General features: G+C 56.7%; 8 protein-coding genes across 8 annotated transcripts; 5 read left to right on the forward strand and 3 right to left on the reverse strand.

The window, feature by feature from the left end:
- Positions 1-150: 150 nt before the first annotated feature.
- B0T26DRAFT_682003 (uncharacterized protein) lies at positions 151-921 on the reverse strand (the record flags this gene model as incomplete). The annotated part of the gene is made up of 1 exon (XM_060440709.1): positions 151-921. The coding sequence occupies one exon, from the start codon at positions 919-921 to the stop codon at positions 151-153; it is 771 nt and encodes a 256-aa protein (XP_060289569.1).
- A 3,124-nt stretch (positions 922-4,045) lies between these two features.
- Positions 4,046-8,318, forward strand: B0T26DRAFT_757879 (uncharacterized protein; the record flags this gene model as incomplete). The annotated part of the gene is made up of 8 exons (XM_060446321.1): positions 4,046-4,319; positions 4,442-4,503; positions 4,592-5,220; positions 5,302-6,256; positions 6,314-6,614; positions 7,057-7,478; positions 7,559-8,137; positions 8,229-8,318. The coding sequence occupies 8 exons, from the start codon at positions 4,046-4,048 to the stop codon at positions 8,316-8,318; spliced, it is 3,312 nt and encodes a 1,103-aa protein (XP_060289570.1).
- Positions 8,319-8,930: 612 nt separating this feature from the next.
- B0T26DRAFT_757880 (uncharacterized protein) lies at positions 8,931-9,938 on the forward strand (the record flags this gene model as incomplete). Its single annotated transcript, XM_060446322.1, has 1 exon — positions 8,931-9,938. The coding sequence occupies one exon, from the start codon at positions 8,931-8,933 to the stop codon at positions 9,936-9,938; it is 1,008 nt and encodes a 335-aa protein (XP_060289571.1).
- Positions 9,939-11,474: 1,536 nt separating this feature from the next.
- B0T26DRAFT_757881 (uncharacterized protein) lies at positions 11,475-11,743 on the reverse strand (the record flags this gene model as incomplete). Its single annotated transcript, XM_060446323.1, has 2 exons — positions 11,475-11,571; positions 11,628-11,743. The coding sequence occupies 2 exons, from the start codon at positions 11,741-11,743 to the stop codon at positions 11,475-11,477; spliced, it is 213 nt and encodes a 70-aa protein (XP_060289572.1).
- Positions 11,744-14,148: 2,405 nt separating this feature from the next.
- B0T26DRAFT_682006 (uncharacterized protein) lies at positions 14,149-14,703 on the forward strand (the record flags this gene model as incomplete). Its single annotated transcript, XM_060440710.1, has 2 exons — positions 14,149-14,228; positions 14,310-14,703. 2 exons carry the CDS (start codon positions 14,149-14,151, stop codon positions 14,701-14,703), a joined length of 474 nt encoding a protein of 157 aa, XP_060289573.1.
- Positions 14,704-15,483: 780 nt separating this feature from the next.
- On the forward strand, positions 15,484-17,211 carry B0T26DRAFT_682007 (uncharacterized protein; the record flags this gene model as incomplete). Its single annotated transcript, XM_060440711.1, has 1 exon — positions 15,484-17,211. One exon carries the CDS (start codon positions 15,484-15,486, stop codon positions 17,209-17,211), a length of 1,728 nt encoding a protein of 575 aa, XP_060289574.1.
- A 1,179-nt stretch (positions 17,212-18,390) lies between these two features.
- Positions 18,391-22,377, reverse strand: B0T26DRAFT_877177 (linoleate diol synthase precursor). Its single transcript, XM_060448126.1, has 5 exons — positions 21,536-22,377; positions 21,220-21,443; positions 20,224-21,150; positions 19,081-20,154; positions 18,391-19,008 (listed from the first exon to the last, which is right to left on the reverse strand). Exons 1-5 carry the CDS (start codon positions 22,145-22,147, stop codon positions 18,447-18,449), a joined length of 3,399 nt encoding a protein of 1,132 aa, XP_060289575.1. The 5' UTR covers positions 22,148-22,377; the 3' UTR covers positions 18,391-18,446.
- A 2,497-nt stretch (positions 22,378-24,874) lies between these two features.
- On the forward strand, positions 24,875-25,177 carry B0T26DRAFT_536251 (uncharacterized protein). Its single transcript, XM_060435547.1, has one exon. It carries the CDS (start codon positions 24,971-24,973, stop codon positions 25,127-25,129), a length of 159 nt encoding a protein of 52 aa, XP_060289576.1. The 5' UTR covers positions 24,875-24,970; the 3' UTR covers positions 25,130-25,177.
- Positions 25,178-25,779: the final 602 nt, after the last annotated feature.

The raw sequence follows: 25,779 nt of genomic DNA on the forward strand, positions 1-25,779 counted from the left end.
TTTGTTGTTTTGGGGTGTGACGAGTCGTTAACTTGTTACATGAGAAGGGAGGGGCCTCTGGGTGACCTTCGTTCAATTGTCCTTGGCTGTATATTGGGATTGAATGTTTCGTCCAGCGCCTTGAATGCAGTGTGCAGAACGACTCTAGTATTAAACCTCGTAGAAACCCCCCTCCTTCGACGCCGGGTCGGGGCCCTTCTTCGGCCCAAACAGCTTTTCGGCAACCCGTCCCGTCGCGCCATCAACCTTGCCGGCAACCTGTCCCGTCACGCCATCAACCTTGCCGGCAACCCGTCCATGAACGCCGTCAACCTTGCCCGCAACACGTCCCGTCACCCGTCCCGCCACGTCATCAACCTTGCCGCCAACAAACGTCTTGATGGCGCCATATACGGCGCTAACGAGCCACAGCACCGCCGACGCAAGGTCGAGCCACGCTACGCCCTTCATAGTGCGGGAGCTGGCGCCCTTGTCGTCGCCCTTGTCGTCGTGGCCGTGGAAGATAGAGTACGTGACGCCGAAAACAACAATCCACAGCACGAACAACGTCGCGTCCCACGCGAACAGGCGGTACGTGCGGCAGCGGGCGCTGAAGGCGCTCAGCGCGCCGGCGACGGCGAACGCAACCGCCGTGACGGCCGACAGGCCGCCGATAATGACGCCAAACACGTACACCCACCCAGGCGCCTGCGGCTCGCCCGGGCGCCGCCCGTAAAAGCCCGCGGCGACGAGCGCCACGAGCAGCTGCAGCCCGCGCACCACCCAGCGCGGGATGTTCTCCCACGCGCGCAGCGGCGCCGTGGCCGCCTTCTTGCCGAGCTTGGTCGCGTTGTGTGTGGCGTCGTGCGCGTCGAACGAGTCGAGGGCGGCCTTGCCCTGGACGGCCGTCTTGCCGAGCTTGATGAATGTCGAAACACCCATGTTTGATTGTGGCTGGCTGTCTGCCTCGATACAGAAAATGGAGGATGGATGGGACAGAAATGCCGTTTCTCGTAGGTGGTGGTGTAATTATCGGGGAGTTGATGCGAAGATGAGAATACGCGAATAAGCAAAAAAAGCGTGAGCTCGAGTACCGTCCAGCGGTTTCTATGTCTTTTTTTGGGTTGGATTAAATTTGTTGTGAATAATTAAGTGAAGAGAAGTGAGGAAGCCGAACAAGTTCTTTTAAACTTTTGGCATCGGAAATGCGCAACGCGTGCAGACAGAGACGAGCAAACAAAGAGCGGCAGCTGAGCAAAAGGCGCGCGCGACAGTGACCGTCGCAGAGGTCCCCGACAAAGAAGTTCCCTGATCGAAGCCTTGACTTGACGGCGACAGCTCGAAAGTGAAACAGGGCAGCTCTTGGCTTCGAACGACGACGTCCAGTGAGGCGGGCCCCACACCGCGTCAGGGGGGAGGTTGCGCAGCTATGATTGGCCAATTGCGAGGCCGCAGCCGCTCGCTCGCTCGGCGGCTATTATTAGTTCGCCCGGATCGTCATCGATCTCGCCGTAAGGCGCGCCAGACGCTGGCGACGCTGGCGACGCTAAGGCTCACAGGCGTCTCCGACTTCTGGGGGTTTGGAAAGAAAACCGAGAAAATGGGCTTCCTATCTCCCTACCCTGTCGAGCGAGCCAGCACGTGTCCATGCCTGTATGCACTGTGCCAAAACCTGAATTTCGCGCGTTTCACTTTCGCCATGCGGCCCCGCAGCGCGGTGGGGCGCTTCTTGGCCTTGAAGGGGTCTGGGACATGGGCGTCTTGCAGACCCGATGTTGATCTCGTGACTAATTATCTCACCTTTTATCTTGTGATTGTTACCTACCAAATTCTAGCCACGTGCAGGTCAATATAGCCACCCGCGTTTCTCCAACCTCTCTTGGGGGTCTTTCATCTGGCTATCGGGTTTGTTGCTGTTCAATTTTCTTGTCAGGACACGGGAGAAACTGAGCTACTGTCGCTTGTTGCATCGGTGATGTTGTCCCAGTGGATGCTAAAACCTGGTTCATTACCTAGGGAATTATATACAAGCAGTAAGAGAATAACTCTCAACATAAAGGACTAATTAGGTTTTTATTTCATATCTAGATCTTCTGGAATTAAGTTGGTCTTGTCCACACCTGGGATTTAATTCCAGTTGTTATGATCTTTGCATCTAGTTCACCATCTCAGCAACCATGGCAAGAGCGACCACATTCTACCTCAGAGGGTCAAAGAATCCAATAGAAACTGGAAAGACTTGAGTCATAAGCTCCACACGCCTTCGTTTCTAAGGTAGGTAGGGTCATTGAGCTCTTACGCTTACGCTTACTCTAACCAATGGTGAGTGTTCCGTGGCTGTAAAGATATAGAGATATATAAAGAGGAGCGTTGATGCACGCACCCACCACTCTTTCCTCGCACCTGCCTGGGGACCTTGGCAGCTGTTGGCAGTTGAGATACGCAGAGCCTATTTTAGGCCGGTAAAATCGTGAAATCCCATCTTCCCGCCCATGCGCTTCCCATGTGCCAACCCAGCCGCCCGGCCGCCCGGGTCAACGACGTTGAAGCCATCAAAACCTTCAAAATCCCTGAAAACGCGTTTACCGTTGTGTTTTCTAATTTGACGATATCTTCGTTGCTGAGTCGGCCTCGGAATAAAGGTAACTTGCAAATGGCAACTCTGAGGCCCGGATTCGTACGTAAATTTGCCAAATTTCATGGTAGGCGCCCAGCTGCCTAAATGATCTATCTGTTCAATCCTGATTTGTTGACACAGTGATGCAATTCCTTGGTGTTGACTCTATCAATCTAGTAACCTAGTCTATGTCAACCTGGCTCCCCTCGCCGCCCTTCCTACGAGGATAAGGGTCATCTTCACGGGACAGCGACAGCCAGCGCGAGGGAGCCGGGGACAGCGAATTCGAGGGAGCCGGGGACAGCGAGTTCGAGGGAGCCGGAGCCGGGAACGGTGAGGGCGAGGGAGCTTGAATTGTCAGAGGAAATCTCTATAAAAGGCATTACGAAGACTGTGAGCGGAAAGGTAGGTTGATGATGTGTTCAAGGGTTGTTTGGCAAAGGAAAAGCCTGCAAAGGCCACCTAGCCGCTGCAGACCTTAAAACACCAACTGCGCACACAAATGCCGGCATGTGGAAGTGTAAATAGTGTCATTTTGACTTTGCCGGGCTTTCTTAGTGCCCGGTATGCTTCCTTAGTGCCCGGTAGGCCGTTGGGTGGCTGCCATGGAATACGGCATTTTATACCATACAAAAAGCGGTCCCTGCGTTGTTGCCAGCTGCCAATAACCCCCAGGTAGGTGCGAGGAAAAAGGTGGTGGGTGCGTGCATCAAAGCTCATAGAGAGTAGGGAGGATTGTGTATGCTCATTGGGAGGATACCGGCAGTGTGACGGAACTCAAGGCAGTTATCCACGCGAGGGCCAGGATATTGGATACCGGCATGTACAATATAATACATCAGCAGGCAGATAGCTGGGATACAGATATGATATCTGGGATACAGATATGATAGACAGAAAAAAAGCCGTACCCGTCCATTTTCTATTGGGGGTGGCTTGCTCACAGCCACTGCCGACATATTGACAGGTTGACAGCTTGGCAGCCAACCAACACACAGCTTGCAAGTTTCAGCCACGCCAATAGTGCAACCACACCGGTCATGCGCTGACCAGCCGAGCGCCCAGTCAGAGACCCCCGATAACCGCCGCGTGCAGCAGCAAATGTGCTCGTAAGGCTGAACCACGCCCGCATTGATAGTTCATGATAAAGAGTGCAGGCGCCACACGACGCCACAAGGCTCTCAGACGTGCCCCTGGGAATCCTGGCTGCAGTTGAGTGCCGACAGCGGCCACCCTTAAGATGGCTGTTGTGTCCATGCTCGCTCTGTGTATTTGGAGACTGGGAAATGGCAAGACATTGCTCGATAACGGACTTGACTCGACAATTCGGGGACTATTGCCGTAGCGGTCTTTGGCCATCTTGATCTTATGGGAGCTGTCTCTCCGTGGCAAACCACCAATTACACTCCTATCACGGCAAGAAACACACTTACAGCAACCGCCACGCCCATGGCCCCTCGACAACGATGGCACCCCTCAAGACTCGGCACCCGGCTGTGCGTCCTCTGCGTTGCCAGCAGCCTCGCCGCGGCATACGACGGCGACGAGTGTAAGCAGGAGATCATGAGGATCTGGGCCATCCCAAACTACAACGTCAGCGGCGTCGACAACACCACCCTACCAAACTACCTGTACTCGGGACCCGTCGACCGGCTGTGGGACCGCAGCGTGGTGCCCAACAACTTCTCACAGGGCGACCCCTATTTTGTCGTGACGCAGGAGGGTGAGTCCCCCACTGATAGTTTCGCCACGCCCATATACTCAGGGTGTCTTGCAACATCTTCATAGAATCTTGTAACCGTCAACACCTTGCTAACTCCACGCCCGCCTGGCCGACACCCACAGGATGCGAGAGGATCTGCAAAGGCGGAGCGCAGCTCAACCCGCCGCAGACGGCCATCAGCATCGTGGCGACGTGGGCACGTAGCACGAACCCCTGCCACAAACGCCACGAATGCCACGACAGACACAGCTAACCAGCCCCCGGGGACACAGGTCTTCCCCCTGACAGTCCTCCTTAGCCTGCCGTTCGAATCAAGCCACGGCGGGCACTTCTGGCGCGCAGTGCACAACACGCTGGCATCGACGTCAGTTTGGCTTGGCTCGCCACCAACAGCGCTCGCGTCGGCGCTGTTCGAGCTGCACCAGGTCGGGCAGTGCAGCGCGCGGACGCGGCGGCCTCGCAACGCCGGCGTCTCGGCCCAGCTCCAGCGCGACGCCTACTTCGTCCTCATGTGCGCGAACCAGTTCCACATCCCACCTGCGCGTGCCGACGTGCTGCTGCGCGCGCTGTTCTACGGGCTCGCGCGCGCGCTGTCGGCGCGGCCCGACGTGACGGGGCCAGGGGCGGAGAGAGAGCAGAAGGAGATGGCGCTGGCGGCGCGGCTGCTCGGCGAGATGGCGGCGCAGCTGCGCGCACTGCAGGCCGGCAATGTCAAGCGCACGCTGGTTAGCCTCGGGACGTTCGTGGCGGCGTTTGTGTTCGCGTCGGTGCTCGCGTTTGGCGACTTTGGCGAGAGCACCACCATCTTTATCCTCTCGCTCGGCCTGCTGTTTTGCTGGCTGCCCATGCTGGTGGCGCTGACCTGTGTCATCCCGAACCGCGTGTCGCCGGAGCGGCAGAGGTTGGTGATTTTCTTTCTTCGAGGGTTGTTGGCCTCGTGTGTTTTGTCTCGCTTGTGCCCGAGATGCTGACACGGTGGCAGGGAACTCTTGTCTCGCTGGCTCTACAACAACGCCGCGATCGAAGCGTGGTTTCACCCGCCACCCGCCGTTCCCGAAAATGTCCAGGGGGTCGTCGATATGCTGGATGTCGACCTTGAGGACCAAGGCGATGCTATCACGATCGCCAGCCGCAACAGCCATGTCCGCCGCCCAAGTAGCCGCGATGCTGAGGCCATCGACCGCGATGCTGAGGCCATCGACCGTGATGCTGAGGCCATCGAACACATCGACGACGGTGACACAGCCAACGGCCATGTCACGGATAGTCGCAATGATGGCCACAACGCCGCTGCCGACAATGATAAGAAGGCCACGGACCCAGATGCGGGAATCCCCTGGTGGTCCCCCTCCACACCCGCCGAAGACACCGCCCCCTATCTCGTCGGCTCGCTGACCAGCCACGGCCGCAGCCTGCGCCACTGCAGCCTTCTCACCTCGTCATTCCTCGCACACACCTCTCCCACCTCTTCAACATCCACTGCGCCCCTATCCTTCACCGCCTCCACCAACACCAACGCCAGCAATAACACAGAGCCATGGACGCACTCCACAGCGACACACCACGCAACGCTCATCGCAACCGACCTCTTGCGCGGCCGGCCCCCAGCATCCTGGTACGCGATTGCGACCGCATCCCTCGGCCTCGTATGGGCGGAAGCACTCCTGTCCTTCACATGCGATTTTTTGACCCCGACAGTCGGGTTGGGGTGCTGGAGCGGGTGCGCGCTGCTGTACGCGGTACTATCGGGAGCGGCGGCGGGGGCGAACTGGCTCGTGCAGTTCGTATTTGCGCGACGCGGCGCGGCGTACCGGATGCTTGAGACTAAAAAGCGGTGGTGGGATGTCGGGCGTTGGTTGCCGGGGTTCATGGAGGCTGTGGCGCACGTGGGGAATTTTGTCGCGCTTGGCTGGTTGGCGACTATCACGGGCATCATTGTGAGTTTTCCTCTCTATCGTATGAGGTAGTACTGACATATCGACACACACACACAGGCCCGCGGCAGCATGTATACATGTTGGTGTAGCTCCGTGACACTGTCTTCGATCCTCGACCTCCCGTGGGGTGGGTACATGGACCTGGAGGGCTTCGCCTTCTACCGCAACCACTTCGACGTCGTCTTGCCGTGGGCCGCCTGCTCCGGCATCGGCGCTGCTTTGCTCGCGGTTGTCTTTGTCGTTGCCGGGGTCCGGTGGCTCAGGTGTCGGCGTCTGTGGGCTGTGGTGAAGGAGCAGACCGGAGACGGGGGTCTCGACGATGGAGAGGTGTATGAGTTGAACGTGGATGTGCACCCGGGTATGATGGCGTGGCTTCAGCACTGAGTTTAATATGGCGGGCCTTGAGAGGCCAGGGGGTCGGACGGATTAAGAAATTTCTGACACCATCTTCTCTGTCCCCGTAACTATCCCAGGCCATGTAAGAGTCGCTTAATTCATCCTAACGGAAGTTGGGTCGTACAGTCGCTAATCAAAGAATTTTAGCAAATCAAAGAATTTTAGCAGTTCAGATTTCGGGAGACACTAGCCTCCAAGAGTCTGAATAAACAAGACTTATCCTGCTATCTTGTCAGCAGCCTTGAAATGGATTGGATCCTCATGCAGTCCCCTGGGCAATTTCTGTTCCATCGGCCATCCGTGGGCCGCCAAGCACTCCCTAGGGTTGGTCATCTTAGCCTGGTGCCCGAAATTTCAGAACAGACTCAAAGTCCACTCGTACTGTCAACCGCATGCTCGTGCAGTCTCTCACGCCGGTGCGTTACCTGACCTGTCGTACGTCTGGGGACCGTCGGCCAACCGCCGCTTCGCCGTGGTCGACTACCCGTACCCGCACCACGAGGACGCGTGGCGGTTCCCTGAGGGCATCAAGTCGCTGGAGAAGCAGCCGGTGGAGATGATGTCCGGGCGCATCGGGCGGACGTTTGAGGACCTGATCTCGTTCGCGCGGCGGCTGCGCGAGCGGTACATCTGGATCGACGCCATGTGCATCCCGCAGGACGAGCCCGCCGTGCTCGCGTCGCAAATCTCAAGAATGGACCAGATCTGCTTTCACGGCGCGTGCGACATCGTGTCGCTGAGCTCGGGCGTCGACGACGGGCTGCCGGGTACCAGCTCCGTCAGCGACCGCAACACGCAGCAGCTCGTCGAGCTGCTGCCCAACGGCGTGCGCGTCGCCACGCCACTGATCGAGCTCGAATGTGGATGCCGTACGCGCCGTGGACGACGCGCGGCTGGACGCTGCAGGAGCACCTGCTGGCGCGGCGGTCCGTCTTCTTCGGCCGCCACGAGGCCTTCTTCGGCAGCCACGAGGCCTTCTTCGTGTGCAAGGAGATGTCGGCCAAGGAGAGCTGGAATAACCCGCACACGGCGCGCGACGTCGACCCGAACGACTCCAGCGACCGCTGGTTCGGCTACACGATTCCGCTGCCGTCGAGGCGAAGGCCGGCCGGCCCTGCGCGCGACGCCGAGCTGACGGGCCGGTTTGAGAATGTTGTGCACATGTACACGGGGCGCAACCTGACGTTTGCCAGCGACCGGCACCGCGCGTTCGAGGGTCTCGAGGGCCGCTTCGCCGAGTCGTACGACGTGCGCTTCCTGCACGCGCACCCCGTGTCTTCGGCGCCGCACCTCACCACGTCGCTGCTGTTTGGCCGCGTCGACCTCCGCGACGAGTCCGCTCTAGTGCCCGCTTCCGGCACGCCCTGGCCGTCGTGGTCGTGGCTCTCGCACCCGTCCGGCGTGACGCACACGCACTGGGCCAACGCGTGGTACGGCGACCCAGAGTTTCTCGAGCCCGGTACCCTCGTGCTACCCGAGCCGTCAGTCTGAATCCAGCTCCCCTCGGACGAGTTGCGCGTCCCGTCCCTCACCCTCCCCCTAGACCTCACTCTCCCCTTGGACCCCCCCCGACCAGCCAACAGTCCTCAAACTACGCGCGCTCGCGCTCGACATCAACATCAACGCCTGGGAGAGCCGGCGAGTCTCAGTACTCGCGGTGTATTGACGCGGTGCATTGACTGGGTTGAGCCGGATTACTCGGACAAGAATAATTCGCTCGGCATGGAGCCCGACTTGTGCTGTCTTGTTGTGAGGTCGGGGAGGCGGGCGCCGTGGTGAAGAGGTTGGGCTTGGCGCATTTGAGGGGCATAGATTTCTTGATTGCAGGAGCTGAGGAGCGTGAGGTGTTGTTGGGTCGATTGCGTCGCGCTATCTCAATATCAGTATCGTCGACGCGAGTAGCGGGCCATCGAGATAGCCGCCGTATTCCAACCCTTGGCGTCTAGGGCCGACCCGTGCAGGGTGCAGGTGCAGCAGCGTGACGGGGAAGCGTTTCGGCATAGTCCAGAGGAGGGTTACATGCCCAGAGGAGGGTTACATGCTTCCCTATTTGGGGTCGTTACCGGTAGCTCTGGGCCTGTGGGGGCACAAAATCTCACTGTGAAACGAGCCCCCGTCAGGGGCTCAGCCCCCTCGCTGCCAATTTGCACGATCCTTCGCGTGGGATCAGTTAGCAGCAGTACCGAAGGCAGCCATAGACCAGGTAAAAGCGTCTCTCGACTCAGCCAAAACACAGGCGGGCAAAGAAACAGCATCCACTCAGTAATCGGTATTCGCCATGTCAAAAGTCACCGAAGTGACGGTCAAGACGGTCGAGGACAAGGATGGCTTCAAGGATGCGGGCCCGTTGACGACGACCTTCACGCCGCCAGCGGCATGCACGAAGATCTTCTCTACCACGAGCAGCCGGTTCGCGGTGCTGGGCGACGACGACGTCTTCCACACGAGTTGCTACCCGGAGGCCGACATACTGATCCGGGCGTATTTCATGCCGGGGCTGGCGTGTCCGTCGGGTTGGGGCGGCGAGCCGATAGTCGGCACGGGGAGCCGGACGGTGCTGGACCCGTCGTCGCGCCTCCCGCAGCTGGCGCCTGGCGAGACGGCCACCGTGTGCTGCCCCAGCGGGCTGGGCTACGCCGAGACCATCCTGTCCTTTGCGCCGGGCGTCGGCGGCTGGTGTCTCGGCACCTTGGCCCAGCCGACGTCGATCGAACCCGAAGCCTGCGCCAATTGCGACACGACGCCGACGCCGCTGCCGACCAAGAATGCTGCCGGCACCGCTTACACCCTCCTCCAGACCACCATCCTCCTCCGCCGCGAAGCTGCGTCTGCGGGTAGTGTCGCGAGCACGGGTAGCACCACTAGCACGTCGGCTTCGTCCTCGACTAGCTCAGACCCCTCGTCTTCCCAAACCGCGCCCCCGTCATCAAATTCCAACCAGGACTCGTCCGGAAGCGAAATGTCCACCGGCGCGAAAGCGGGAATCGCGATAGGCGTCGTGCTCGCCGTTCTCGCTCTGGCCGTCGCCGCCTTCTTCGTGACGAGACAGCGCAAGCGCAAGCGCGCAGCGGCGCTGCTGCCCGTCGACGACGGCAGCGGCGGCGCCAAGGAGATGCCCGCCATCCCGTCGACGCGGCGCGAGGTGCTCGGCGACACGGTCCACAAGCCGCACGAGCTATACGCCGAATACAACCCCGGGCCGCCGCAGGCGCCCGTCGAGTTGGACGCGAACCAGTATGCGTATCCAGAACTGTCCGGCCGGGCGAGTCCGCGGATAAGGAGCTAAGGGTGGGTGAGAGGTGAACGCCGAGAGTTGGAACTGATTGTAAGATTAAATGCCACGGTGGAGAAAATAATGGCAAACTGATTCTCCAACGAGTCCAAGATTGCATCCGTCAACAGAGAGTTGGGAGAAAATCGAAACAATCCATGTCCACAGTGAGATCGTATGTCCGGCAGTCGCGAAGAATGTCCACGACCGGCCCTTTCACCTCCTCCGGGCCGCTTGAGTTGCTCCGAACTCTGTCCTTGAGAGCTGCCAAATGCTTCTCGGCCAAGAAGGCAAATGCCATGGCCATCGGCCTTCTCCACACTTCGTCTGTAGATTGGAGTGGGGAGCTGATGACTATTTCCAGGGCTTGCTTCACAACACTCCACTCATCCGCTCTCGCTATTCGTTTCCATTCGTCCCACCAGTTCTGGTCCCTGCTCTCCCGAGCCCCGTCCGCCCTTTCTTGTTGGCTACCACTCGTCCGGAGGCTGGAAATGCAGGCCGAGAGCAGCAAGCGTATAACTTGAGCGGCCTCCTTCCTCTTCATCCCTGCCACGCGTAACACAGCAGACAGACCCCGTGTGTTTCCTTCTAATGGATCGGCGCTGTAAGCCAGTAAGACTGACAAATATGCCTCAACCGTATCCCTTCGTAGACCCCAATCCATCCTAGCACCAAAGAGGGCCATGAGGGTGTTAGACCGCTGTTGTTTTGTTGGTTAGGGTTGGATCCTTTCCGGAGGACAATCTCTAGAAGGTCGACCTTGGCCGCTGCTCCCTCGGCGTCATTGAACAAAGAATGGGACGGAGTATATTGGACTGACGCGTGCAACAGAGTGTCCCCGTTTCTCCCGATAACCATCGGACTCGACTGTTCGCATATGGTTTTCGCCAATTTTGCTGTTGGTCGGCTACCCAAAAGCCGACCGGAATGATCTTGGAAGAACTGGATGGAGATTGGCTGGTTGGCTAGAGTCAGCGTCTCGACGCAGGCGCCATTTTCAATCAAAGAGTGGACTGCCGCGTTATAAAACTCTTCGTTACGCCCATAGGGAAACCTCCACCGATCGCACGACTCTTCCCAAAGATGATTATGGGTTCCAAGGCGTGAAATTAGAATCTGGAGGGTGTTCTGCCGCCTGGGCTTGCCGTAGTGGCGCTTGCGCCGTTGATTACAAAAATAGGGATCAAGCGGAGTACCTTAGCCCATGCCCGTTCCGACCGCTGCCTAGCCGCCTGTTCTAAGAACTCAATGAAGGGCGTCAAGCCAGCATCGTTTTTCTTGTTCGGGTCGGATTTGGCAAGAAAAAGGGCCCCAGTGACTGGATTTGCGAAATCATGTAGAAGCGAGACGGCCAGGTGAAGAGCGGTGTCACCGACATTGTCTTGAAGATTAACGTCGACGCCTTCCTTAGTAAGTATGTTGACGACGTTGAGGTATGGTACAGAATGGAGCTCACCCGGCCATTCCGCTCTGGCTGGTGAAAATTGGAGTGGGCGCCATGGCAGCCATTGACATACCAGGCGGCTGTCGAACGGAGCGGCGCGACTTCTAGACGGAACGCGGAGCCCTATCTAGCTTTAGGGAGGCCTGGGTGTTGTACTTTGTGTAGCCCCATTTCACCAGCTGGGTTCGATATGATCTCTCGCTGAAGAATGGTCAGCTGGGTGAAGCGGCAGCAGTTTGTCGATGGCAGGCTCTTACGATGCAATAACCCCAAATTTACCCTTGACTAGGCGCCTAACCTCGGCAAGAGGCCTGTTGTCCTGGTAGTAGAGCCTGCAAATCTCATCGTGCACTAGGGTCCAGTCTTTGACCATGACTGCGAAGTGATTTGATGAGTTTTCAACGTGTAAAAGAGCCAAGGGAGGAAAAAATGGCTCAACTGTCCGGAGGATGCTGCAGACTACCTAAGGTAGGGTAGTGTTGGAATCACCAGGTACGGGTACTGGAAGCAACAGGGCGTAACTGCACGCCGAAAACTAGTGGTTCAAGTGATGGATTCGTTGATGTCGGTGTATATCTAGAAGACAGAGGGTGGAAGTGGCCTACGGCTTATCTCAGAAACTCAGACGAGCTTGGTGTGGCTCAGGTGCCTGTGGCACCCACTTTTTAAGAATTGGACCCACTCTATATTTTTAAGCCAATAAGAACACAACGAAAAGAACCACCACCAAGATGGTCTGAGTGGATCCGAGTCCTGACCCCTCCACATCAATTGAAGGCATTCACGGAATGCATGATATTTTACGCGCAAATCGGTCAAAAACTACGCCGTTAGTACTTTTGGAATCCTCTCTATTCAAGCTGTCGATTGGTACTAATTTCATGTATAGAACATGTCTTCTGGGTCAGATTTCGAGCAGCAGCCCTCTCAAGGTGCGCTCCCGGCCCGATTCTTTCGTGAAATGCTGGATCACGAAGGGCGGCTTTGGACTTCGGTGAAAGGTTTTGTTCCGGGCTCAAAAGCACATGATGTTACGATCCTGGTCCAAGACTGCAGGAGGCGCTGGAAGCCAATTGCCAATTGGGCCGCACAAGTGGGCGGGGTCGGGCCCCGCAAGTGTTTGACTTGGTCCCAAACGTTCCGGTTTTAGTTAACTGTTAATAGAAGTTATTCAAGGGCTCAGGGGCTCAGGGCAATAGACCTTGAGATGCGTGTTGACGTCGATCCATACCGGCTTCGAATTAGGGACATTTCTGGTGATATCGTCATGCTGGTAAACCAAACGCTGCACAGCCTGCACCTGGCCAGCGCGAGCCTCTGGAGCGCCTGTGATGCCACAAATGGCTCTGTTTATGCGCTTCTTTGCTCGTCGAGGTCCATTAGGACGGCGAAAACGATGTGGGAAAGCTGGGTTTAGGAAGTGCGTTGTTTGAGAAAGAAAGTTAGGTTCTGAGGATGCCCTCGGCGCAGAGTAAGTGTATAAAAATTTTCACGAAGTTCCGATCAAAATTGAGTGTTTACCAGGTAACTAGCAGACGCGACTAAGCTGTGAAAGGGGTGTGCTTTTTGCTTTAAATATACGAAAACTACAACGCCTTATAAATACGACTCCAAAATGGAGCTGTTAGAAAGCCCTGTCAATTACGAAGCCCCGCAGCTAGCTTGTATATTCTCACGATGCGGGATGGTGATGTTGTTGCGCGTCAATTGAACCAGTTTTGTTTTGTTATATGGGGCCTGTGAAGGGGGTCACGGTTCGGATCAAATATTGCACTCAGACGTCTTGGGCGTTCTTTGTCAATTGTGGCTTAATCATGGGGCGCCGCAGCCAATTTTTAGTATGATCCACCATCCTAATCCATTTTGGTACAAGGGCCCGCCAAGGCCCCTGTCATGGGTGCACGTCCGCCCGCAGCCCTGCCCAGGAAAGACGGCCTGATTTCTGAGATAACCTACGGCCACTTATATAGAATCTGTGGCCCTGCGCCACCACAGCCACCTCCGTGTGGCTGACTAGCGCGTCATTCCAACAAAAGGAAAAATTGTCTCAACTGTCCGGAGGATGCTGCAGGCTGCCCAAGGTAGGGTAGCCATGCTGTGTCACTCAGCAGCCAGCCAACTGCCTGCCTTCAACGCCTAGCGTGCACAGGCCGTCCAGGACAGCAGAGCAGATTGAAAATGCAAAACGACGTGAGGCGGCGGTGACTTGCGCGTCTGCAGTCATTGGCTAAACGCGGGCGCCACCGTACCTGCGCTTAGCCAGTGACTGCAAAAACAGCACCTCCAAAACAAGTCGGCGGTGCTTTGATTGGCGAAATCGGTTCCGCCCTGAAGCATTTAATAGGTATATATTACTGTAGCGCCTAGTCACTGCTCTTGGTTTATTAGAACACTCGATCTAGATCTTGTCCAGCGCAGCGAGGATGGGAAATTCTTCGCAACACGGCCTTCGGGGTGTTCGTGGCTTGCAGCCCGGCTGCGGTGCTCGCCCGAACATATATACTTAGACTTGGACGAAATCCTCGCAGCTTTTCTTCGAGCTTCTCATCACATTCTCCAATATTTCAGTGCTCTCTGCCCGCAATCCACTACTCATAACACCCTTAAGTTCTTAGCACCACCTCCGGCCACTCGTCCTTCTCCCGCTCCTACGAAGCACGTCTCCCGATATGTCACCGTCTACCCACCCGCATGGCCAGAGTGACACCACCCCTATGTCTCTCGACTTCACAAGACGTGATACCAAGTTCGTTCCTGTCTCCTTGTGTTCTGTCCTCAATGTTCCCTGCCAGCATCCCTGTCCCCTTTCGTTTTGTCTGTCTCCCCCTGCTGTTATACATCCACTTCTCCTTGAAGCCGTCGGTATACCGCCATTCCCGATCCGCCATCACTAGCCAGCATCACCGGTCCACCAAGCTCTGACCTCCACCGTCTTGCAGGCCCGACGCCGCCAATAACACCACCATTGCGCCTATCATCAACGTCGTGAGAGCCAAGCAGAACGAGACACCGGCACCCACGGTAGCCATGACCACAGTCCCCTTCACTAGGGACAACAACACCCCCTCTACACCCGAGCAAGAGGCGGCGTCGCAAGCCGTGCTCCGAGGCATGCGACTGCTTGGCGTCGAGCTTTCCAAAACGGTCGCGGCCAAGGTCGCGACCAGCCATGCTGGCATGATGGTCATGGGCAGGTTCCTCCTAGAAGGCCCCCATGCCGACACGACGCCCATGGACAGGTTCCTCCTGGAGAACCCCCATGCTGATGTGGCGATGGCTGAGCCTGAGGGTGATGCCGCGGATGAAAGCAAGATGGACGCGGACAAGCCTTAGATGCTCATGCTTGGTACAAGTGTGCCGCCATTGTTGCATGTGTCGATGGACATTGAGTTTTATGGATGTCGTCGCCTTCTCTGATTTGGTGCATTATGGGCCCGGTGATGGACTTCTGGCGACTCGGGGAGGGCGGCAGATGAATGAAAATCAATCCACATTGCCTTCAATCTTTGGCAGTTCAATGAGGGGATGTCGACTTGGAACAAACGGCACAACACTTATATTTCTCTATATCGCTAACACACCTTTCAGGGATTATTAAATTCAGCGCCTCTTCAGTTGCATCCCTGTGCACTTTGATCCACGCAACTTGTGGCATTGCCACCACCTGATTAACCAATCCCAACACACGCTCGAAAAGCGCGGCGAACTACCCCGTCTGGTTTACCAGCCGGTTCAATGGCAGAGCATGCTAGTTCAATCGCAGAGCATGCCAGTTCAATCGCAGAGCATGCTAGTTCGAGGTGCAAATCAATACTCCTGCTCTCTTTCGGGTATCTGCTCCGGCCCTGTCACTGCAACGTCGCTACGATGCGACTCTGGATCTCAGCCTCAACGGAATACTCTCCAGTCATATTGGATCCCAGACAAAACAATTGACCGTAAAGGGAGCTGGGCCGAGCATCTCGAGATATGTCTTGTTATGGCTGTCTTGGCACGGCCGTTGGATCAGAACATATAACATCGGGCAGACCCGACTTGTAGGCAGGCTTAGCACCCTGTCCAGTCGACTTCTTCGACCTCAAATCACTCCACCTCCCTTAACAGCTCTGCGCCATGGTCTTATCCAGGTACATCACCGCCGCGCTGCAGCTGGCCTGCCTCGCAACGACCGTAACGTCCCAAGAGCCCAGCAACCCGTTCGACTCGGCACAGACAATCATCGCGACCTCAACGTCCACCTGCTACACCCTGCCCACCCCGACAGCCGAGCTCATCAAGCTAACCTACAACGGCACCGTCGACACGACCCTGGTCAGCGAGCTCAGCTTCTACCTGGACCAGTACGGCCAGGTGCCGCCGCTTTTCGGCGTGCGCGACGGGCAGACGGGCGCGTTCCTGCTCTTCGACATCAGCAACCCCGTCCAGCTGGGCATCGTCTACCCGGATCAGTCGGCCGTCGTGTTCAACGCGTCCGGAATCACCGTCTTCTCGGCCGATTGCTCCAGCGTGCTCTCTCTAATCCTCCCCGGGTTCTACGACTATCTGATCGCACTGGGCGGCGGCGGCGGGTCCACGAAAAAGGCCAAGAAGTCCCTTGTTGATGTTCAGCAGCTGGCCAAGCGACAGAACATACCTGGACTTACCTACCCCGTCAGCTACTACGTTGACGTGGTAGTTTTTGACGAGTGCGGCCACGTCCCGTCGGATCCCTTCGACGTGTCGCTGACCGTGGGCGGCGGCTTCGAGTGCCTCGACCGCGCCGACATCATCAACAACACCTCGACTCAAGGAGACAACGGCCTGTACAAATGGACGTGCCTGTGGCCGAGCCCCGCCAGCCGCGAGCAGGTGTGCGAGATAGACCTGCTGCGGCAGCTGGGGTACTCGCGCGACGACTTCGGCACCGCGGTCCCCGCCCCAACGCTGGTCTACCTCCTCTCACAGGGACTGGGGATGCTTGCGCCGCTCAGCGACGAAGCGGCAGCCTTTCTCAACAGCCCGTACTTCTCGCCCGAGTGGAGCACGACCATAACGGGGATCAGGGACCTGATGCACCTGGAGGACCTGATCAACTCGCAGCAGCTGGACCCGAACGCCGTGGCCGCGAACATCTGCCTGCCGTTCACCGACCTAACCGAGTACGTGTGGCTCAAGATCCGCGACCCGCCAGGCTATCAGTACCTGCTCACGTCGGTCGTCGACGAGCGAATCCGCTTCACCAGCAGCATGCAGTTCAACGAGCAGATCATCGGCAACGACAACGCGTCGACGTCGTGCGTCTTCTCGGCGCCGTCGACGCTGCCGCTGACGACGCCGCAAAACACCGACATGATAGCATGTAACACGGCCGCGCCGACCAGCACCGCAGGAGTGGTGGGGCGCAAGCGCGCCACGGACGGCGCGTCGGCGTGCACAGCCACGGCGAGCAGCAACTCGACCGCACCGCACAACTCGACAACCACGGCGCCACCAACCACGTCGACGCCCTTCTTCCTGACGACCATCACGTACCCGCACGTGTCGATCGCGACGACGTGCAGCGAGCTGCCGGCGCGGTGCGACGCCGGCCCGGCGACGGCGTGCGAGTACCTCGAGGGCACGACCAACGCCAACGGCAACGGGCCCGAGTTTTCGGGCTGCTTGTGCGGCGGCAACGTGCTGGGCCGCCCGCGGTGCTTCGTCTTTGCGTCCCCCACGGCTCCTGTTCTCTGCCACACCCGCGACGACTGCCCTGGTGGCAACATGGACTGCATCGCCTTATTTGGGTGCTGGAACCTCGACGGCGGCGCGCCGGGTTACTGCTTCGAGATCTGTCCGCGTGCTTTCGAGGTTGGTCAGTAAGAGGCTGCGTAATTTGTTATGCGACAGTCTGAGTTGTTTTGGTCGCGCAGGGGTGTGGTATTGAGGCGTGTGAAGGAGTTTTCTAGGAGGCGAAAGGTGGAAGTCTGCATGCTTGTAGAGACAGGAACTACCTAGAAGACGGCTAGGTATATATATGCCGAGGATGGTCTGCAGTCTGGATCTTGTAGTCTGGATCGCAAGTGGGGACCTAGGGCAGGCGATATGTCAGAACCACAATCGCAAATATAAAGATGCAGTTAATGCCTATTAACGCCATGCCCAGAGCAGGATGAAACTCTATAACTCGGTATGCTCGCCATCTATTTTTCCAACTCAGCATGTACAATACATGAAACAACCAATCATCTAAAAGTCGGGGACTGTTTGGCGGTCTTCCAAGGAACAGTCATAGTTCGCGGAGAGTAATAATAATCAAAGATCCATGACAGTCAACCTGCAAATCAATCACAATATAGACGCCGTCTCGATCATGACTTGTCCGTTATTACCCTGTCAGAAACACTGCACACTGGATCTTGTGGAATTAATGGGGTTGTAATTGCTTGATTGTATTGCCCTCTCTCTAGGCTCTCTGGCTCTGCCAGAGAGCATTTCTTATAGCCATGGCCAGGTGGCGAGGTTATTGCGCGTCTGTGGCTAATAGTGACAAATTCATGATTCTAGCACCTTCTAGAATCTCCCTTCTTTCTGATAGTGACAAATCCATGATTCCAGCACCTTCTAGAACCCCCCCTTTTTTCTGACATACCCCATGCTACGGGAGCCGTGTTGAGATATTGACAAATATATCTCACACAATCACGAAAATCAGAACGTGTAACAAAAAAGAAAAGATTATTTCAATTGTAAACCAAGTACCAACACTAATAGCAACCTAAGTGACCCACCGCATATGCCCAAGATGACTGAACAATCAATACCTACCTAACTACCTCAATACACAATTACCTACCTACTAACCTTGAGACGCCAGAAGAGAAAAAGTGTATTTTACCGAGCCCTAATTCAAGTAAAGTGAGAAAGAAGCCAGATGCAATACCGACACAGTTCCTGAAAGCCATTTCAGCTAATTACCCAACAACAACAACAACAGCAACAACAACAACAACAACAACAACAACAACAACAACAACAACAACAACAACAACAACAACAACAACAACAACAACAACAACAACAACACAAAAGCACACACTCTGCATAGTGACTTGTTTCTACCCCTGATACCGCACGCGCATGGTCGTAGGTAGGGGCGAGTACGCGCGCTCGTCGGCCGTCATGTAGGCGCGGACACCGCTCCACCCCTTGCACTCCTTTGGAGTATTAGCAGCAGCGTCGCGGCCGACCTGGCCATTCCACGTGGTGGCCGGGAAGCTCTTAAGCTCGCCGCGCGGGCCGCCGGCTCTGCGCAGGCCGGGAAGGCCCACCACGGCCTTGAAGACGGCCGTCATCATGACGCGGCTCATCTCCTTGCCCAGAAACTGGTGCGGGCCGGTGCCGTAGTGCAGGTACGAGTCGAGCGGCCGGTCGAGGCGGACCTGCTCCGGGTCCGGGAACGCTTCCGCGTCGTGCGACGCCGCCGTCAGGTCGACAAACACGCGGCTGCCGGCTTTTAGTGCCAGCGTCGTAGGCTCGGGGTTCTCGTTGGGCACGGGATCGAGGAGTGTCGGGTCCTGCGGGTCGGGCTTGCATGGGGCGTGGTCCGTGATGGTCTGGTCTGTCTCGACGTTGCGGAAGAGTGCGACGGCGCCGCGGAGCCGGGACCCTTCGAGCATGCTGTGTGTTGGGTGGTAAGTAAGTGTCCGACACAAGGGCGAAGGGAGGGGAAAGTGGCGAGAGCTAACTCACTATTTGGTCAGCGCCTGATCAGCTTCCTTTGTGTTCAGGTTTGCGAGGCGGTGCAACTCAGGGAGATGCGCGGCGCCCGTGCCGAGGTAATAGTCCAAGCACTGGCTGAGGATTTGAGTCTGGTTAGCGACGCCTGAGCAGACCACCATGATCATGGAGCCCCAGACGGCGTCCTCGACAGATCCAGCCTCGTGCTCGATGAAGCGGGCCACAAGCGCGCTGCCGAAGCTGGGCAGGCTGAGCTCGCCGGGGCCGGCATAGACGGCGCCCTCCACCTTGCGCGCGAGGTCGCCCAGCCGGCCGGCCTTGGCGCCGACGGCGATGAGCGATCCGAGCTGCTGCACGAGCGCCTGAGACGTGTTGCGCAGCTTGAACGACGCCGCCACGTCAATGTCAAAGAAAATGCTCGAGAAAATGGCCGTTAGCGTTCTGAAGAGCTCCTGCTCCGTGTAGATGCCATACGGATGGCCTTCGGTCTTGACGGGCAGCGCGAACATGGCGGCCATGACGTGCGTCGTCGCTAGTCCCACCACGTCGCGCACCACGTCCACCTCGTGCACTACCGTAGTCTTGCCGCCGTCGTCGGCCGCTACCAGCGGGATGCTGTACTTGGCCAGTAGTTGGGCCGTCTTAGTGGCACAGAACTCGCTAATCTCGGTCGCCCACTCGGGCAGCTCGTACAGAGCCTTGCAAGTGTGGGCACGGTTTGTGGCGTTGGCGTCACCATCACCACACAGCGAGAAGTTGTGGCTAATACCGTTCCCGGCCGGGTGCGAGTTGTGGAGGACGGGCTCTGTCCAGCCGATCGAAAAGTCCTTCTTGTTGGACAGCACAGCCGCGGCGGCGCGATGGGAACGTATGACGACAACTTCGGGCTTGCGCTCTGGCTTGGCCCACGAGTACTTGTCGGCCGTGCCTAGGCCGTCGTGGATAGCCTTGTTCTCAGCAGACACCACGAACGGGAAGTGCGCGTAGATGCTGTTCTGCGCAAAGTGGTTCGGGAACGCCCGGAAGATCAGCTTGTGCATGACACACCCTTGGTTGACTGTCAGGTCCGAGTTCGCTTCGTTGTACCTGTCATTGTGAGCACGCTCCTGCGTCAGTCTCTTGTTCTGTGAGCATCTCAACGAAAAACAGACTCACCCCCAGTTCGTGATGTTCTTCGGTGTGTAGTCAACCGTGTAGAACCTGTCGCCGCGGATCAGAGTGACCGCATCAGACAAGATGGCGCGGCTGGTGGTGTAGTTGACACAGAGACCGCTGCCGGGCGTCATGGGGGGCTTGGCCTTTTCAGCAACCAGGCCTGGATAGAACTCGACGGCATCCGGCGAGTCGTACAGGTCCTTGAGCTTCTTGGCAACGACAGGATCAGGGTTGATGTCCTCAAATGTCCTGTGCTTAGTGAGCCCCATGAAGGACCGAAACTCGTTGAGAGTAGCAACATTCCAGTACCGCGCCTGCATGATTCCCAAGACTTCGATTGTCTTGAGGCAGTCGGGGACCCGGTTGGCGCCAAACGAGCCCGCTACGTCGTCGACCGACTCCTGCAGCATCTTCACCAACGCGTCATCGTCAAAGGTGCCGTCCGCCTGGCGCGACAGCTTGGCAAACACGCGCTGTCCCGGGTCGTCGGGCAGGTTGTGCTCAAACCTGGCCAGCGCCTTGAGCACGTCGCCCAGCTTCGCCTGGCTCGGGTCCCGACCGTCGAGTAGCTGCTTGAACAGCTCAATAGTCCACTTCTCGTCTTTTTGCGAAATGGTGGAATGCCACCGGTAGATGAGGTTGAACTCGGCCGAGACCTGATTCCCGACTCCCGAGGGCGATGGCTGGCTGAAAATGTTCTTGCCCGATTTGCTGCGGGGGTCCAAGACCCATGTGGACTCGGTCCGGTTGAGTGCCAGGATTGTCCGGACGTAGTCTTTCAGGATGATGTTACCGTAGAGGCCACACGTGATGAGCCGGCCCGTCTGGAAAAGCTCGTTGTCATATTTCTTCCAGGCGGCTGCCAAAGCATCACTGTCCGTCAACCTAGAAGGGTCGGGTTTGTTGAAGCGCCCGTTTTCATTGATCCTGTGCTCCTTGTTCAGCAACCAACGTTTCTCAGATTCTGTGTAGAAAATTGGAGAGAGGCTGACTCACTTTGCGAGCTGTGTCACCACGTAGTTGTGAAATCTGTTGAACATGATGAGAAAAACACCACATCCCGGGGGAAATCCCAAAATTCTTTTGGAACTAAAGCAGTCGGGCTTAAGCAGCCCGTCTTTGAAAGTCCGCACGGCGGCTTGCTCGCCTTCATTTCGACCATAGAGCGGCGACAGGTCCAAGTACGATGAGGTGAGATTGATGTTGTAATCCGACGACGACTAAATATTGTGAGTCAGCCTTTCAATACCTTACAACGAAACATGTCAAGACCCGATGGCCGGCGAGGAGCTGAGCTATTAGAGAGACGCACAGTTTGGAAGACATCGTGGGTGATAATGGTGGCCAGGTAGAACAACATGCTGGAGATGCCTTGGGGGTGCTGCTCAAACGTGTCGCCTCGTGACATGAGCGAATCGAAAATGACGGACGGATCAGGCTGGTTCGGGCTCTGGAGCGTCATCGCGGGCACCGTCCTGGCGTAGGGTGTGTTCGCAGCGCCCAGGATCGGGTGGTTGACGTTGTTTCCTGAGCCATCGGGGGCGCGGAACCGAAAGTTCTCCCCGAGGGAAGTTGTGGGAGGGTGATCGAGGGCAGACCATAGCTGCGTGATTAGGCCGTCTGTGAGCTGCTTGCCCTCCTTCGACGTTGGGGGCAGCTTTGCCAGGAGCTGGATGATGCTCTCGAGAAGGAGATCATTGTCGTCGACGGTCCCCGAGACGGCTGCATTGAGAAAGGCGAGCAAGGTTTGATGATCTTTGAATCCCAGCGCCTTGATATCGCCGATGAGGTCTTGCGTCGTCTCGGGCTCGTCGTTGCCTTGGACTGGAACATATGGGTACTTTGCCTCTGGACTGAAAGCCTTCTTCAGGACCTTGTTGAGGCCTGCAAGCTTGGAAACCATGGTGGGCTGATTCGCGGCCATAGGAGCCGCGGCATGCAAACCTGAGATGAGAGCAACAAAGATTCGACGCACGCACCGGGTCCGCGCAGGCACCTATCGGATGGACACGACGCTGTTGGTGAGGCGGTTGGGGGGGTGACTGGGTCTGCTGATATCCGAGGCAGACGGGAAGCGGCCAGCTGAAAGTACAAATCCCGGTCCAAGCCCAAGCTCAAGTCACAGAGACGGTGGCGGCAGCTGGGGCTGAGGCTGAGGCTGAGGCAAAGGCAGACAGTCACAGTGCCTGTGCTGTTCAATTAATGCCGCAGAAAGAGGTAGCGACACCTCTCTGTCTTATTTGCCCACTCAGGATTTGATTCTTGGCCCAGTTAAAAGATGGCGTGGAAGTTGAGTTGGGTCCGAGGCTGGCGCTTTACTTAATGCTTGTCTCAACCCACCACGCCAGCCCCGATGCACCGTCGAAGTGAGGCGCCTGCCCTTGTAGCATCATGCTGGCTCGTGGTAGCCAACTGCAGATCATGTTGGCTCACGGTGCCCAACAGCAATTTTGCACTCATACCATGGGACGCTAGTGCAACCAACACGACCAACAGAAATTGGCTGACAAGGAAGTTAACTGGGGCTGGGGATTGTCTCGCCGCTGTCAACTGGGTTGCTGAAACAGAACGGAGATTTGACACTTTGTTGATCCCAAAATGTGGCAGCCGGCACAGCTAGCTCCTCGTCTGTGCCTCCTCCAGGTCACTGCCTATGGATTGCTCGGACTGCCTCAGGTTTGGCGTTGACTGTGCCCCGTTGTTGGACACATCGAAAGCCCAGACAAATTCTAATCGCTCCTTTTGGAGCTAAAAGACGCCACCAAAGACCCAGAACACGCAGGAAGGCGGTTCAGGAGGGGCGCCACGTTTGAAATGGCATCCGGCGTTGCTTGGCTGCTGCAAACACGCGCGTGAACCATGTGTGAAGGCGGATGCCAAGGTTCAGGATTGAGTTCAAAGGCCGCACTGTTTCTACGGCCGCATGGTGTGGAACTCTGGGCGTCCGCCGTTGATTTAAAGTCCTTGTAGTTGACGCGGATTAAATCCCGCATTTAACTGAAAGGCCGCCGCCTCGTGTTCGCGATTTGCCCATGGGCATCTAGCATTCGTTGCGCTTGACCAAGAAACGCCCGTGACTGGCTGAGTGCGATGGGACGGCTCGGGCCGCGTTGAGCCAATCTCGTTGCGATGCAGTAAGCAAATCAATCGCAAACAACGGCCGCCGGGCGCCAAGTTCCAACAGTCTCGGTGAGTAATCATTTCAACGTGCAGAGGTACGATACGATCAGCCTATGCACACGAGATAAGCGAACCTGCAACTGCTCGATCAGTAACTGTCGCAATGTGCTGACCCGGCGCGGTCGATGGATCTCCACTCACTCGCTGTGCACACCAAATCCGGGCACTGCTTGCTTGTCACAACCGGGCGTGAGCTTCGAAGAGTGTTCGCTAAGATTGCCCAGCCACCAGTCGCAGTCAGCACTGACAGGCAGCAATGTTAACCACGGTCCAGAGCCTGGCAAAATGTGCAATGGAGGTCGAGAGAGAGTCAGAGACGGGGAGATTGATAAGTATGGGCGCGCTCCCCGTTGAAACTCAATTGATTCATAGCTACCTTCAGTTCCCTGGATTGCAGCAATCGTCGCGGTGCTGCAGGGAACTGGCCGTGGGCTAATCTATGAATACTTGACTGGAGATGTACGATCGAGTGCTGTCCCCGAAAGCCACGCGGCGGCAAGAGGAAACCACGCTTGCAGAGATCAAAGTACCTATCCCTCTCATGTTCAATGTCAAAGCAGGGGAGAGTTCTCAAGCCGAGGTTGCAAGCGCAACGTGAGGGCAACTTGGTAGCAAATGACAGATTTTCCGAAATGGGGCTCGAATAAGAGTGAGGCGGAGAAGAAGCCATCAATCGATTGAACAGAGTCATTTGGGGGTGTTTGACTTGGCTGAACGGTGACAGAAAGATCGGAAGCCTTTGGTTGGGCAGCTTCCATGTTGGCGGCAATGGGGCGCACCTGCCACTGGCACTTTAGGACTTGTGACTGGGCGGAACTGCTGTGTCGTTAAGAACGAGATGGCTTTTCGCTCCTTCCTCGAGTCTGATTTCGAATCCTCGCGAGGCTGTGAACTGCACTTGCCTCTTGGAGATGTTGGAGTGGATGGTTTCGGCTCCAGGATGGAGAAACCCCTCGACCCGATTGCCACCCTTGTGGCTCCAGAATCCACTCTCTGTTGTCGAGAGCGCCGTGGGAATCCTTGGGTTCCAACCTCTTCACCCTTTCTTTGCCCATCTTGCATCCACCCTCACCGACCTCCAGTTTCTCTCCTTCCGAGCCAGTTTTGCTGCTTCATCGACTTGTCAAAGTCGCCAGGGACCCTTTGCTCCTCGTGGCCATCTCGATATTCAAGAGCTGCAGCAACAGCCCAAGAAACCCAGGGGCCAGGGGGCGTCAAACAACATGAAGCTCCTCTCAGCTGCAGTTATCCTGCCTTTTCTCCTTTGGGCAACGACTGCAAGCGTGGTACGTAGGCAGTCTTTGTCGCCGTTCTCCGACACACAACTTACAGGTGATGAGCTAATACTCGATTCTTCATCAGTTAACGCCTTTTGAGAAGGACCACAGCCCATTGCTCGACATCGAGCCAGAAGCCTATGCCCCCTCGAATACCACCGACACACCCGCGAGCTTGTGGAGAATCGTCGAGTTACTTGGTGGTTTAAAAGGCTGGTGGACTGAGCTGCCATCGGCCGCCGCAAATTCTCCAATTTTCTTTGGCTGACTGCATTTTGGGCTGGCCACAGATGACGAGATCGGATTGTTACATTGGCGGCTCAGGTCATGTATTTCGCCGCAAGAGAGTTGAACAAGGGATCGCGTATCTGAGAGGCAAAACGGGCATCTGCACCAATCCCCCACACCACTGCGAGAGGGTCAGCTGCTCGTGGAGCGCCGGCATTTAGTGGTGCAACGACAACGACACGCCTTACTCTCTCCCGTGCTCAGAGATCGGGGACTATGCCCAGCATATCCTGGACCAATGCTGGATCAACAACAGGATCAGCAGTGAACATGGAGTGCGAGGGCAAGTAACAGATCTGGACGGCTTTCGGGTCCAGGTGGGTAGGCAGAAGTGTAACAGGGGTTGACGCGCACTGTCCCTATTCTATCCCGAGAGCATCTTAGAACTTCAGTCGTATGCGGTATCGCTAGCAAGGGCCGGTGCAACCCTTGGGGAAGAATAATAAGATAATACTTCCCAATATGCCTCGTTCTACGGGACTGCAGTTGCGACTCCAGGCCAACATCTTTTGTCGACGTTGCACTGATATTGAACAAACTAGGTCATTCGTCAGTTTGCTTAGGGAGGCTACCACAATGTTCTTGCATTGAAGCCGTAGACTAAGACAATACTTGGACATTGCTGTCATATAGACAGACTGACATCACCAAACTTACGATTCAAGCATCGCTAGCTTTTGTGGCTCTGGTCGTCGTCCCCGTGGGTAGCAGAACCTGGACCACTGTCAAAAGAGTCTCTTCCAATAACAGTCTCCTGGCACGAAGGCTCGAGTCCAACATCGATACGGTAAATCGACCCAAGCCCTTGTGA

This window comes from Lasiosphaeria miniovina (assembly GCF_030549165.1).
Source record: "Lasiosphaeria miniovina strain SMH2392-1A chromosome Unknown B0T26scaffold_9, whole genome shotgun sequence".
Taxonomy (NCBI): Eukaryota; Fungi; Ascomycota; class Sordariomycetes; order Sordariales; family Lasiosphaeriaceae; genus Lasiosphaeria; species Lasiosphaeria miniovina.